The sequence below is a fragment of the Scyliorhinus canicula genome, chromosome 30, assembly GCF_902713615.1.
Source record: "Scyliorhinus canicula chromosome 30, sScyCan1.1, whole genome shotgun sequence".
NCBI classification, from domain to species: Eukaryota; Metazoa; Chordata; class Chondrichthyes; order Carcharhiniformes; family Scyliorhinidae; genus Scyliorhinus; species Scyliorhinus canicula.
Window position 1 is genome coordinate 13,730,141 of NC_052175.1, and position 15,919 is coordinate 13,746,059.

The following is a 15,919-nucleotide window of genomic DNA, read 5'->3' on the forward strand; positions in this document are numbered from 1 at the left end:
CGGGGCCCTCCTCCTGTCTTTGAGCTTGCCTGCCTGCTGTCAAAACAGGATGCTTGTGAGCTGCCAGAATGTGGGGGCGGCTGATGCAAGGTCACGTTGGCGTGCTTCGCAGCCGCGCTGGAGTTTTGCATACCTGCTTCTGTGCATCGTTGAAGAGATCAGGGTGGTGGTGGTGGGGGGGGGGTGGCTAAGACCAACTCTTTCTTTCTTTCACTAGTTCCTTGGGATTCTTAGCATCGGTAGTCAAACGGCCACAGTGTCAGGTTCTGTCATGTGACATGCACATTATTCTTTGGCTGAGGAAGTAGGCCCGAGGCCTGAGGCCTGCGGCCTACTCCCGATGTCACTCCGCCTGTCCTCCTGTTCAAGGGAGGCAGAGGTTGGAAAGAAAGCGTTGACACCCGTCTCTCGCCACCTCACGTTGCCCCCACAGGCGTTGAAGGGTGTGCGGGCGTATTGCCCCCAATATTGGACAGTCTTGTCACATCCGCAGATGCCCTTGGGCCGTGTTGGCTCACCTAAGCCCTGCAAACGGGAAGGGAGGGCCCAGGAACAACGGGGGCCGAATACGATAAAATAAGCCACTTCTAGATCACGCCCGAAAAATGGACACATTTCAGCATCAGGGAGTGACCCTCCCACTCCTGTCGAATCCCATGGTTCTCCCATCAACAACTTGGGTACCTGATTCATCCTAAAGCTGGGGACAGAACACAACATTGGACCATGCAAACATCTCCCTTCTCTTTATCAATGGAAACGTTCGGAGGGTATTGTTCCCTCTTTTAAAAGGTCCCAATGGTGAGAGTCCCTCTGATTCCGGCCGGGATTCTCTCTGATCTCGCGCTGGTTCGGAGAATCGCTGGGGGGGGAGGGGGGGTGTCAAGAATCGCGCAACGCCGCTCCGATGTCGGCCCGCCGATTCTTCCCCGCCGATTCACAGGCGCATGCGGGATTCCCGCCGCGCCATTTGGGGGCCGTTGAAAGCCCCCCCGCCCCCCGCCAGGGATTCTCCAGGCTTCGACAGGCCGAGTGCCCGCCGGGTTCGGTCGAGTCTTGCCGCCGTGTGTCACGTATGGTCCCACACGGTGGGACGTGGAAGTTGTGTCTGCTGGGGCCGTCCTGGTGGGGGGCAGGGGGAACCGATCCCGGAAGGGGGGGGGGGATCCATCATGGTGTCCTGGCCCGCGATCGAGGCCTACCGATCGGCGGGCGGGCTGGTTCCGTGGAGGCCTATGTTCCTCCGTGCAGGGACCCTATGGTTAGGGTTAGGGTTAGGGTTAAGCTCCGCCATATTGCCCGGGGGCCGGCGCTGAAACGGGAACCCACGCGCACGCAAAAACTCGCGCCGGCCGTGGCGCGCTGGCTTTCGGGCGCCGGAGCTGCGGAGACCACTCCAGCGCCGTACTAGCCCCCTGGGAAGGGAGGGATAGCTGCCAGGTGAGGCCGTATTGACGGCAAGAACTTGGCCGCAGGATTGGAGAATCCCAGCCTCCTTATTTCAACATGTCCCAATAATGAGGATGTTTCTGTTAAACAGGCCTCAGGCACAGAACTCCCTCTCAGATAAGGCCCCAAAGTGAGTTGTATTCTTGGACAAGTGTCCTGATGGTCAGACGCTCCCTTTGAAAGGGCCGGCAAACAAAATGTTCAGTTGCCCGTTCTGTTACACCCTAACCTGTTGCTCCCACTACCCCCTCCCCCCAGATAAAAAATGCTGCAGCCAATGTTTTGCGAGAGACCTGGCTGATCTACAAACACACTAAACTGCTCAAGAAGATCGACCATGCCAAAGTGAGGAAGCACCAGAGGAAGTTCCTGCAGGCCATCCATCAGTAAGTTCATGGGAAGGGGAATGACACAGAGATCGTGCAGTCAAGAGGGCTAAAGACCAGAGCCATAAGATGTATCCGGGAGTGAGTTACAGACTGGAATCTAATCGAGGGGTTCGGGGTGGTTTATATATAGAATAACAGATACCCGGGAGTGAGTTACAGACTGGAATCTAATCGAAAGGTTCAGGGTGGTTTATATATAGAATAACAGATACCCAGGAGTGAGTTACAGACTGGAATCTAATCGAGGGGTTCGGGGTGGTTTATATATAGAATAACAGATACCCGGGAGTGAGTTACAGACTGGAATCTAATCGAAAGGTTCAGGGTGGTTTATATATAGAATAACAGATACCCGGGAGTGAGTTACAGACTGGAATCTAATCGAGGGGTTCGGGATGGTTTATATATAGAATAACAGATACCCGGGAGTGAGTTATAGACTGGAATCTAATCGAGGGTTCGGGGTGGCTTATATATAGAATAACAGATACCCGGGAGTGAGTTACAGGCTGGAATCTAATCGAGGGGTTCGGGGTGGTTTATATATAGAATAACAGATACCCGGGAGTGAGTTACAGACTGGAATCTAATCGAGGGGTTCGGGGTGGTTTATATATAGAATAACAGATACCCGGGAGTGAGTTACAGACTGGAATCTAATCGAGGGGTTCAGAGTGGTTTATATATAGAATAACAGATACCCGGGAGTGAGTTACAGACCGGAACCTAATCGAGGGGTTCGGGGTGGTTTATATATAGAATAACAGATACCCAGGAGTGTGTTACAGACTGGAATCCAATCGAGGGGTTCGGTACGGTTTATATATAGAATAACAGATACCCGGGAGTGAGTTACAGACTGGAATCTAATCAAGGGGTTCGGGATGATTTATATATAGAATAACAGATACCTGGGAGTGAGTTACAGACTGGAATCTAATCGAGCGGTTCGGGGTGGTTTATATATAGAATAACAGATACCCGGGAGAGAGTTACAGACTGGAATCTAATCGAGGGGTTCGGGGTGGTTTATATATAGAATAACAGATACCCGGGAGTGAGTTACAGACTGGAATCTAATTGAGGGGTTCGAGGTGGTTTATATATAGAATAACAGATACCCGGGAGTGAGTTACAGACTGGAATCTAGTCGAGGGGTTCGGGATGGTTTATATATAGAATAACAGATACCCGGGAGTGAGTTACAGACTGGAATCTAATCGAGGGGTTCGGGGTGGTTTATATACAGAATAACAGATGCCCGGGAGTGAGTTACAGACTGGAATCTAATCGAGGGGTTCGGGGTGGTTTATATACAGAATAACAGATGCCCGGGAGTGTGTTACAGACTGGAATCTAATCGAGGGGTTCGGGGTGGTTTATATAAAGAATAACAGATACCTGGGAGTGAGTTACAGACTGGAATCTAATCGAGGGGTTCGGGATGGTTTATATATAGAATAACAGATACCCGGGAGTGAGTTACAGACTGGAATCTAATCAAGGGGTTCAGGGTGGTTTATATATAGAATAACAGATACCCGGGAGTGAGTTACAGACTGGAATCTAATCGAGGGGTTCGGGGTGGTTTATATATAGAATAACAGATACCCGGGAGTGAGTTACAGACTGGAATCTAATCGAGGGGTTCAGGGTGGTTTATATATAGAATAACAGATACCCGGGAGTGAGTTACAGACTGGAATCTATCGAGGGGTTCAGGGTGGTTTATATATAGAATAACAGATACCCGGGACTGAGTTACAGACTGGAATCTAATCGAGGGGTTCAGGGTGGTTTATATATAGAATAACAGATACCCGGGAGTGAGTTACAGACTGGAATCTAATCGAGGGGTTCAGGGTGGTTTATATGTAGAATAACAGATACCCGGGAGTGAGTTACAGACTGGAATCTAATCGAGGGGTTCGGGGTGGTTTATATATAGAACAACAGATACCCGGGAGTGAGTTACAGACTGGAATCTAATCGAGGGGTGCAGCCAGTTTGTGTGCAGAATAACATATATTTAGAATTGAGTTAGTTTCTGCTTCTGGTTGCTACCTAGTGCCTGTTGCCAGCCAGTGTGTATCTGTGTTGGATGAGGACAGGATGTGACTTCGCTGTGATGTTACCTATGTAAAACATTCACTGTGTCGACTCAGCAGGCGTCTGTGTCTCAGAGAGAGGCGGAGATAAACGTTCATGTCTCACTGCTGAGGAACGGGGGTACAAGAGGCTTGTTGTGATTGGCTGGAAAGTAGGTTGGCACACAGCGACACTGACTGGTGGGTGGCAGATTGACACCTCGCGTACCTCCCACCTCAGTCTCATAGAATGTACAGTGCAGAAGGAGGCCATTTGGCCCATCGAGTCTACACCGGCTCATTTTTCATTTTTTCAGTAACCCCACCCATCACTAAGGGCAATTTTGGACACTAAGAGCAATTTATCACGGCCAATCCACCTAACCTGCACATCTTTGGACTGTGGGAGGAAACCGGAGCACCCGGAGGAAACCCACGCAGACATGGGGAGGATGTGCAGACAGACAGTGACCCAAGCCGGAATCGAACCTGGGACCCTGGAGCTGTTAAGCGATTGTGCTATCCACAATGCTACCGTGCTGCCCAAAGTGCTTTAGGGGAGGGAGTCTGGCTTGCTGGGCCAATGCAGCACCAATCCAACGTAATACTGCTGGACTTGGTGAAGGATACAGAGGCCTTGAGGGGCAGGTGCTTTACAGATTCGCCATAATGATACACGGGCCAAGGGCTTGTGTTCCATTGAATATACAAGATTAAGGGGCTCTGGGCGCAGCTTGCCCCAGCCCAGGCCGTTGACCACGCTCCCAGGATCTACTCGACTCGCAACGCCTCGCGGGATTGAACGCCATCTCGTCAGACGCTGCGATGCAAATCCCGTCCAGTTCTGCCAAATCTGCATATTAGAGCGAGGCAGCCAACCTTCCCCTCGCAGACCTAGGGCGAGCGCCGTTCAGCACTGATCCCCACGAACGGGGGGCCAGATGGAGCGGCAGTGGCGGGGGCCTCCCAGGAGGCTTCCCCCCTCCCCCCCCCTTTGGGTAGGGTGGTGCCCTGGCACTGCTGGTGGTGCGGCCTGGGCTGGGCACCCTAGCAGTGGCAGCCCGGCACTTTGGCAGTGCCACCTAGGTGCCAGCCGAGGTTTGGTGCGGTTGAGGTGCCTCAGAGACCTGGACGCCATTTAAAAACAGCGTCCCGGTCTCTCGCTGCGAAACGGGGCTATGGGCGGTCCAGGCTGAGCGTTTCCCGTTCAGCCCCCTTACACAACGCGAGTCGCGTCGGATAGCCAGGTGTTTCTCGGTATCGCGAGCGCTGGGGAACCACAGGTCTAAACGCGCTGGCTATGGGACCTTTCGGGAGAGTGGCGTCCAATGTTAACGATATGTTACAGATGAGCTACTTCCTCTTGTGGGACAATCTAGAACAAGATTTGATTGAATGGCGGAACAGACCCGAGGGGCTGAATGGCCTCCTCCCGTCCTCCGTTGCCCTGTTTACTGCTCTTCAGGACCCTATCCCGGGCTAAGGGCCTTCCTGTGCTGTCTGAGGGGGGGGGGGGGGGGGGGGGGGGGGGGGGGGGGAGGCACATGCGAGGAGAGGAGGGAGGGCTGTGAGACCGCTGACAATTTGCTTCCCGCGTGTTTATTTTTCCTGCTTGTCCCGCAGGCTTCGGAACGTGAAGATGGAGCAGAGGAAGTTGAACGACCAAGCAAACACGCTGATCGATCTCTCAAAGGTAACGTTCACGCAGACCTAGTGAGAGTCAGACTCGGGCGTAACGAGGGGATCAATTCGAAGCTGCACAGTAGCATTATACAGGAGTTAAGAGCATGCTTTAAATTATTAGTGGATTATATCTGTACGGCAGGAATCTCTGAGCCTGCACTTGACAAATCCCACCAGCTGTTCCATCTCATTCTATTTACCTGCCTGTCGCTTCCTTTTACCTCTCAACTCCCCACCCCCCTCCCCGACTGTGACTATGGTAACAAGTGGCTCTTTTAATCCAATTGCGGATCATTATTTAATTCAATTAGAAATCCTTTAACACCAGAAGTAGCCAGCTCAGGGACTGTCTCCAAAATGCACTGCTGTACTCCAAACGTACTGAGGGGTATTTCAAAACGGTAAATTGCAAGGGAGCAAAGAAAGAGAATTATAGAGAAATACAGGGGGGCCTCACGGTAGCATGGTGGTTAGCATCAATGCTTCACAGCTCCAGGGTCCCAGGTTCGATTCCCGGCTGGGTCACTGTCTGTGCGGAGTCTGCACGTCCTCCCTGTGTGTGCGTGGGTTTCCTCCGGGTGCTCCAGTTTCCTCCCACAGTCCAAAGATGTGCGGGTTAGGTGGATTGGCCATGCTAAATTGCCCGTAGTGTAAGGTTAATGGGGGGATTGTTGGGTTACGGGTATACGGGTTACGTGGGTTTAAGTAGGGTGATCATTGCTCGGCACAACATTGAGGGCCGAAGGGCCTGTTCTGTGCTGTACTGTTCTATCTTCTATACAGCACAGAACAGGCCCTTCGGAGAGACGTCAGAAAAACTTGCTTTGCAGGATTTAATTTGCGGGAGACAGGACAGATACAGCTGCTCTGTCTTTTCTCCCCAGATGGTAATAAACGCTCGTCTAACAGGCGACGCCCACATCCCGCAAATTAATAATTTAAAAAAAAAGAAAAGCTCTCTTGCCTCTGCTTCGGAACAGACCTGCCCTTGAACCTGGAGCAGAATGCAGGCTGCACTCACCGAGCAGCGCTGCATTGGCAGGGCCGCTGGCTTTCGAGTGAGACGCTAGACCGAGGAGGAAATATTATCCCAGGTGGACCCAGAGCTGCCTGGTGTTTTGGACAATCTTTATACCTCCAGCGACATCAATAAAATAATTTGGTTATTCGAATATTGCTGCCATATATCAGAAGTGTCCTTCAATTTCGGAAAATCACTTTCGGGCATACTGAGGTAGTGGAGATATGGAACGATATACAGGGACAGAGTGGGATATACAACAACAGAGAGGGATATACAGAGTGAGATATACAGGGACAGAGTGGGATATACAACAACAGAGAGGGATATACAGAGTGAGATATACAGAGTGAGATATACAGAGTGAGATATACAGGGACAGAGTGAGATATACAGAGTGAGATATACAGGGACAGAGTGAGATATACAGAGTGAGATATACAGGGACAGAGTGAGATATACAGAGTGAGATATACAGGGACAGAGTGGGATATACAACAACAGAGTGAGATATACAGAGTGAGATATACAGGGACAGAGTGAGATATACAGAGTGAGATATACAGGGACAGAGTGAGATATACAGAGTGAGATATACAGAGTGGGATATACAGAGTGAGATATACAGAGTGGGATATACAGAGTGAGATATACAGGGACAGAGTGGGATATACAACAACAGAGAGGGATATACAGAGTGAGATATACAGGGACAGAGTGAGATATACAGAGTGATATATTACAGAGTGGGATATACAGAGTGAGATATACAGAGTGGGATATACAGAGTGAGATATACATAGTGAGATATACAGGGACAGAGTGGGATATACAGGGACAGAGTGAGATATACAGAGTGAGATATACAGGTACAGAGTGAGATATACAGAGTGAGATATACAGGGACAGAGTGGGATATACAGAGTGAGATATACAGGGACAGAGTGGGATATACAACAACAGAGAGGGATATACAGAGTGAGATATACATGGACAGAGTGGGATATACAACAACAGAGAGGGATATACAGAGTGAGATATACAGAGTGAGATATACATGGACAGAGTGGGATATACAACAACAGAGAGGGATATACAGAGTGAGATATACAGAGTGAGATATACAGGGACAGAGTGGGATATACAACAACAGAGTGAGATATACCGAGTGAGATATACAGGGACAGAGTAGGATATACAGGGACAGAGTGAGATATACAGAGTGAGATATACAGAGTGAGATATACAGAGTGAGATATACAGGGACAGAGTGAGATATACAGAGTGAGATATTACAGAGTGGGATATACAGAGTGAGATATACAGAGTGGGATATACAGAGTGAGATATACATAGTGAGATATACAGGGACAGAGTGAGATATACAGGGACAGAGTGGGATATACAACAACAGAGTGGGATATACAGAGTGAGATATACAGAGTGAATTATACAGAGTGAGATATGCAGAGTGAGATATACAGGGACAGAGTGAGATATACAGAGTGAGATATACAGAGTGAATTATACAGAGTGAGATATGCAGAGTGAGATATACAGGGACAGAGTGAGATATACAGAGTGATATATACAGAGTGAGATATACAGAGTGAGATATACAGAGTGAGATATACAGAGTGAGATATACAGAGTGGGATATACAGAGTGAGATATACAGAGTGAGATATACAGGGACAGAGTGGGATATACAACAACAGAGTGGGATATACAGAGTGAGATATACAGGTACAGAGTGAGATATACAGAGTGAGATATACAGAGTGAGATATACAGAGTGGGATATACAGAGTGAGATATACAGGGACAAAGTGAGATATACAGAGTGAGATATACAGGGACAGAGTGGGATATACAACAACAGAGTGGGATATACAGAGTGAGATATACAGGTACAGAGTGAGATATACAGAGTGAGATATACAGAGTGAGATATACAGGGACAGAGTGGGATATACAACAACAGAGTGGGATATACAGAGTGAGATATACAGGTACAGAGTGAGATATACAGAGTGAGATATACAGAGTGAGATATACAGGGACAGAGTGGGATATACAACAACAGAGTGGGATATACAGAGTGAGATATACAGGTACAGAGTGAGATATACAGAGTGAGATATACAGAGTGAGATATACAGGGACAGAGTGGGATATACAACAACAGAGTGGGATATACAGAGTGAGATATACAGGTACAGAGTGAGATATGCAGAGTGAGATATACAGGGACAGAGTGGGATAAAGAACAACAGAGTTGGATATACAGAGTGAGATATACAGGGACAGAATGAGATATACAGAGTGAGATATACAGAGACAGAGTGAGATATACAGAGTGAGATATACAGAGTGGGATATACAGAGTGAGATATACAGAGTGAGATATACAGAGTGAGATATACAGAGTGAGATATACAGAGTGAGATATGCAGAGTGAGATATACAGAGTGAGATATACAGAGTGAGATATACAGAGTGAGATATACAGAGTGAAATATACAGAGTGAGATATACAGGGACAGAGTGAGATATACAGAGTGAGATATACAGAGTGGGATATAAAGAGTGAGATATACAGAGTGAGATATACAGGGACAGAGTGAGATATACAGAGTGAGATATACAGGGACAGAGTGGGATATACAACAACAGTGGGATATACAGAGTGAGATATACAGGTACAGAGTGAGATATGCAGAGTGAGATATACAGGGACAGAGTGGGATATACAACAACAGAGTGGGATATACAGAGTGAGATATACAGAGTGAGATATACAGGTACAGAGTGAGATATACAGAGTGAGATATACAGAGTGAGATATCCAGAGTGAGATATACAGAGTGGGATATAGAGTGAGATATACAGAGTGAGATATACAGGGGCAGAGTAGAGTGAGATATACAGAGTGAGATATACAGGGACAGAGTGAGATATACAGAGTGAAATATACAGCGTGAGATATACAGAGTGAGATATACAGAGTGAGATATACAGAGACAGAGTGAGATATACAGAGTGAGATATACAGAGTGGGATATACAGAGTGAGATATACAGAGTGAGATATACAGAGTGATATATACAGAGTGAGATATACAGAGTGAGATATACAGAGTGAGATATACAGAATGAGATATGCAGAGTGAGACATACAGAGTGAGATATACAGAGTGAGATATACAGAGTGGGATATACAGAGTGTGATATACAGAGTTGGATATACAGAGTTGGATATACAGAGTGAGATATACAGGGACAGAGTGAGATATACAGAGTGAGATATACAGAGACAGAGTGAGATATACAGAGTGAGATATACAGAGTGGGATATACAGAGTGAGATATACAGAGTGAGATATACAGGTACAGAGTGAGATATGCAGAGTGAGATATACAGGGACAGAGTGGGATAAAGAACAACAGAGTTGGATATACAGAGTGAGATATACAGAGTGAGATATACAGAGTGGGATATACAGAGTGGGATATACAGAGTGAGATATCCAGAGTGAGATATACAGAGTGGGATATAGAGTGAGATATACAGAGTGAGATATACAGGGACAGAGTAGAGTGAGATATACAGAGTGAGATATACAGGGACAGAGTGAGATATACAGAGTGAAATATACAGCGTGAGATATACAGAGTGAGATATACAGGGAGAGAGTGAGATATACAGGGAGAGAGTGAGATATACAGAGTGAGATATACAGAGTGAGATACACAGAGTGAGATGTACGGAGTGAGATATACAGAGTGAGATATACAGAGTGAGATATACAGAGTGAGATATACAGAGTGAGATATACAGAGTGAGATATACAGGGAGAGAGTGAGATATACAGGGAGAGAGTGAGATATACAGGGAGAGAGTGAGATATACAGAGTGAGATATACAGAGTGAGATATACAGAGTGAGATATACAGAGTGAGATATACAGAGTGAGATACACAGAGTGAGATGTACGGAGTGAGATATACAGAGAGGGATATACAGAGTGAGATATACAGAGTGGGATATACAGAGTGAGATGTACAGAGTGGGATACACAGAGCAATAACTGACGTTGTGCCAGTTGTCCCTGTTGTTAGTGACAGCTCAGATTAATAGTACAATGCTGTGAAGTATTCAGATTGTGTGCTCAGGTCTGAGAGGCAGGGTTGCCTGTGATGTGTTTGCTAAGCGCAGGGCACCACCATGTGGCATCCGTAGTGAATGGCAATCCCAGTTTAAACAAGGAATCCCATCTGAAGTGATAATTTGTGAATTTGTCGGTTCGTCCCGCATTGAGGGTTATTAGCGCTCAGAGTGGGAGAATATTCCTGCTTTTCCTGTGCATTATCGGAGGCAAGGAATCACTCACTCTGGGACAGAAGAGTTTAAATATGATGTAATGGTCCCCTATTCTGTTAAATGAGGTTCACGTAAGTAATTCTACAGCTACTGCCAATCTGCAAAGTGTGAGGTTATCCATTTTGGGTCGGAAAAATGGGAAGGCAACTTAACATCTAACTGGAGAGATACTTCGTGGTGCTCCGGTGCAGAGGGATCGGGGGGTCCTTGTGCATGAGTCGCCAGGAAGCTAGCTTTGCAGGTAATAAAGAAAGCGAATGGAATGTTGGCCTTTATAGGTAAAAGAATTGAGTATAAAGGTAAGGTTGTGCTATTGCAACTGTACAAAGCATTGGTGAGACTGCACCTGGAGTATTGTGCACAGTTTTGGTCCCCTTTTTCGAGGAAAGACGTTGTGGCATTGGGGGCAGTTCAGAGGAGGTTCACCAGATTGAGTCCAGAGTTGAGGGGTTTGTAGTATGAGTAGAGACTGAGCAGTTTAGGTCTGCACTCTCGAGTTCGGAAGAATGAGTGGGCGATCAGATTCAGGTATACAAGATGCTAAAAGTCGTGCTTCCTCTTGTGGGTCATTCTAGAACGAGAGGTCACAGCCTTAGGATAAGAGGTCGCAAATTTAAAACGGATTTGAGGAGAAACTACTGCTCCCAAAGGGTTGTGAATGTGTGGAATTCGCTACCCCAGAGTGCGGAGGATCCAGGGACAGTGAGTAAATTTAAGGAGCAGTTAGATAGATTTTTAATTGGGAATGGGTTCAAGGGTGATGGAGAACGGGCAAGGGTGATGGAGAACGGGCAAGGTTGATGGAGAACGGTGGAGTTAAGGCGACGTAAGCCATGAGTTAAGCCTTGATAGAATGGCGGAGCAGATGCGATGGGCCAAATGGTCTAATTCTGCTCCCGTATCTTATGAACTTACGAACTTGTAAAGAAATTATGGACAGGTGAACAGGGGCTTGGTTTTAAGGAGTGTCTTAAAGGCGGAGAGAGAGAGCGAGAGAAAGAGAGCGAGGTGGAAATGTTTAGGAAGGAATTCGAGAGCTTCAGGTCTCAGGCAGTCAAAGGCCACAGCCCCCGTATATCTTACCCTTCTCCCGTATATCCCATTCTGCCCCTGTATATCTCACTCCGCCATTGTGAGTAAGGTAAAGGGGCACAGCGAGATATACAGAATCACATAGTGAGGTGTTGAGAGATGGGGTGAATTTGAACAGGAGATCGAGAATTTTAAACTTGAGGCATTGCCTCACCAGGAAGTTCCACCGAACACTGGAGGTGATGGGTGAATGCGATTTAGGATCTGGGCGTGTTACTTTTGGGCTGGAGTGTGGGGGGGGGGGGGAACACTGGGAAGCACACGGCTAAATGCGTTCGCTCGGGGTCTTTGCATCCTTTCAGAAAGATCGCGCCCAGCACGGTAGCATTGTGGATAGCACAATGGCTTCACAGCTCCAGGGTCCCAGGTTCGATTCCGGCTTGGGTCATTGTCTGTGCGGAGTCTGCACATCCTCCCCGTGTGTGCGTGGGTTTCCTCCGGGTGCTCCGGTTTCCTCCCCACAGCCCAAAGATGTGCAGGTTAGTTGGATTGGCCGTGATAAATTGCCCTTAGTGTCCAAAATTGCCCTTAGTGTTGGGTGGGGTTACTGGGTTATGGGGATAGGATGGAGGTGTTGACCTTGGGTAGGGTGCTCTTTCCAAGAGCCGGTGCAGACTCGATGGGCTGAATGGTCTCCTTCTGCACTGTAAATTCTATGATAATTTATGAAATGTTTGCGATCTAAATGATCATTCTGCGGAGCTGAGGAATGGTAAGAACGGTACGGATTATGCCGTTGGAAAGATGGTGGAGGAGCCCAGGGATATGTCGGGCAAAGCACTTGTGATGGATATAAGACAAGCGGGAGTGTTAATGGTGGCCATTAAGGGAAGAAGAGTGCTAATGGTGGCAAGGCGAGGCAGCAGAATGGTGGCTTCACAGCGCCAGGGACCCGGGTTCGATTCCCCACTGGGTCAGTCTGTGCGGAATCTGTACGTTCTCCCCGTGTCTGCGTGGGTTTCCTCCGGGTGCTCCGGTTTCCTCCCACAAGTTCTGAAAGACGTGCAGGTTAGGTGGATTGGCCATGATAAATTGCCCTTCATGACCAAAAAGGTCAGGAGGGGTTATTGGGTTACGGGGATAGGGTGGAAGTGAGGGCTTAAGTTGGTTGATACAGACTCGATGGGCCAAATGGCCTCCTTCTGAACTGTATGTTCTATGAATGAAGCACTGATACTAAACCTCACTGCTCTCTCATGTGTTTGTGTGCCTGTCCCAGATGCAGACGATCATGTACGACCTGATCACGGAGCTGAATGAGCGCGGAGAGGACCTGGAGAAGCAGATCCTGAGCCTCGAGAACAAGCTGGAGGGACTGGCGGGCAGCTTCCACGCCTTGCCGAGGCTGATTGTCGACACCCTGCAGCAACAGCAGCAGCAGCTCCTCAGCGCCATCGCCGAGGCAGGCAGTGCCCACGGCAGCTCCCAGCGCTCCGACAGCCAGCTGGGCATGAGCTCCCCCTCCTTCCCGACCCCTTGCACCAGCTCCAGCAGCTGTTAGGGCCTCGCCAACCCCCTCTCCCCCCCCCCCCCCCCAATACCCACACCACCACCTCCCCCTCAGACCCAATCCTCTCTCACCCACTCTTGCTGGCTCTGTAACGGAAAGGATAACAAGCGTATGGCTCAGAGCTCGTAAGTAAAAGTAAAGTCGTCACACTCAGATGACCGTCGGCTGCTTTCCCCCTTTTGAGCGGGGGGTGGGGGGAGAGCTGACGGGTGGTGATTTAACCTGGGGGTCTCTCTCCCCACACTCCCCCTCCCCGCCCCCACGCGAGGGTCTCGGTTGAGAAGGCGGGACCTTCCTGAACAACCTCAGGCCGGTACGGGGATCGAACCTGCCATCAGGAACCAGCTGGTCCGGCTATCCAGTTCTTTCGTCTAACCCAGCTCTGTACCTATCCCGATCCTTCCCACTTGTTCAAGGAGTGAAAGCGAAGGGTCCCGCTTCCCATTTAGGAGCGGAGACACGGGGTGTTTTCGACGAACAAAACCGTGGCCATCGGCGGGAGGGAGGAGGAGGAGCTGATTATTGCCAGAACCATGTGGTTTTTTTTTCAAAGGAGAGGGATGAATTCATAAGCAAGAGAAAAAAAAGACTTGTCCTTTCCTTCAGACGTTTGGATCGAGTTCATTCGGCTTTTTTATTTCCCCGGGAACAGCCAGCAGCGATGATCCCACCTGCTCCCCAGTGGTGCTCAGTGACAAGTTGGAACATTTTGATCTGCCCGGCTGGAGGCGTGGCGATTTGCACCAGGAGAGAGAGATGGAGGGGCTCTTGGGCTGTTGTGAGTGCGTGTGGGGCAGAGACAGAGGCGCACACGCGGTCGCAAAGACACTTTTGAAACTTTTTTTTTTAGAAAAAAAGGCAAGACTACTAATTGCACAGAATTAACAGCACAGAAACAGGCCACTCGTGGGCACATAACAAGGAAGACAAAACATAGTCGCACCTTGCCTCAGCCTTTTATTACAAAAGGACAACACGAACCCAAAGGGACTATCTATCAGTATTTGTATTCACTCTATATCAGTTCAATGCTGATTAATTTGCTTTAGTGCTTAACAGCCGCTGGAAGTGTCACCGGACTGGCCGTATTGTGTGTGAAAAAAATAGCTCCGGCCAGAATTGGCGGCAATGTGTGGTTTACCGTCCCTCCTCCTCGCTTCACCCCATTTCCTTTCCTGACTGTCAGCCCACCAGGGACCCGGGTTCGATCCCCGGCTTGGGTCACTGTCTGTGCGGATGTCTGCACGTTCTCCCCCCGTGTCTGCGTGGGTTTCCTCCGGCTTCCTCCCACAGCCCAAAGATGCGCGGGTTTTAGGTGGATTGGCCGCTCTGAAATTGCCCCTCAGTGTCCGGAGAGGTTAAAGGTTAGTTGGGGTTACGGGGCTGCTCTCGTTCGGAGGGTCGGTGCAGACTCGATGGGCTAAATGGCCTTCTGCACGGTACAGATTCTGTCACGGGGGGGGGGGGGGGGGGAGAACCCTAGCGCACGCCCCCACTATTTTCTTAACATTAATAAGCATTCCCTTTAGTTCCGTTAGGTCGCTAACGGGGCACAGTTTGGAGCTGAGCTGTAGTGACAGGCCTAGATTGATTATCTGGGTATGTGGTCACTGCACCCGGTTACTCTCTGCTTTTCCAACTGCCCCTCGGGCTGGGAGACATGGGTTTAAGCGCAGAGCTTTGGGACAGCCTAGTCAGCAAAGGCTTACAGTGCAAGGACCCCCCCCCCCCGCCCCAAACAAGACTGAAAACTGTAGCACAGGTGTAGCTTTGTGAATGCCAGAGGGAAGGGAATGAGATCCACACATTCGAGGGTCCTGTGGAGGAATGGGGTTAGATTTGGGGAAATGTTTAAGAGGGGGGTGGATTCAGACAAACATTGACCTGATCAGGATCGACAAAGGGACAGGAGTGCTGTTGTGACACAGAAGGTGCGTGGGATTTTTTAAAGCACTCGAAACCTAATAATAATAAATAATAATCTTTATTAGTGTCACAAGTAGGCTTACATTAACACTGCAATGAAGTTACTGTGCAAAGCCCCTAGTCGCCACATTCCGGCGCCTGTTCGGGAACACAGAGGCAGAATTCAGAATGTCCAATTCACCCAACAGCACGTCTTTCGGGACTTTTGGGAGGAAACCGGAGCCCCCGGAGGAAACCCACGCAGACACGGGGGGAACGTGCAGACTCCGCACAGACAGTGACCCAAGGCTGGGTATCGAACCTGGGCCCCTGGCGCTGTGAAGCAACAGTGCTAACCACTAACCGATTCATTCACATCGAGTTAAAGTCAGGCCCACTT

At 48.8% G+C, this 15,919-nt stretch overlaps 1 protein-coding gene across 1 annotated transcript in view; it reads left to right on the forward strand.

Annotated features, from left to right (window-relative positions):
* The window catches only part of kcnn3 (potassium intermediate/small conductance calcium-activated channel, subfamily N, member 3), a 73,312-nt gene extending 58,385 nt beyond the window's left edge, over window positions 1–14,927 (forward strand). Inside the window, exons 5-7 of the mRNA XM_038787282.1 lie at window positions 1,708–1,835; window positions 5,549–5,618; window positions 13,324–14,927. Of these exons, the coding sequence (XP_038643210.1) occupies window positions 1,708–1,835; window positions 5,549–5,618; window positions 13,324–13,605 (480 nt within the window). The 3' untranslated portion in view covers window positions 13,606–14,927. The remainder of the gene's footprint in view (window positions 1–1,707; window positions 1,836–5,548; window positions 5,619–13,323) is intronic.
* Window positions 14,928–15,919: the final 992 nt, after the last annotated feature.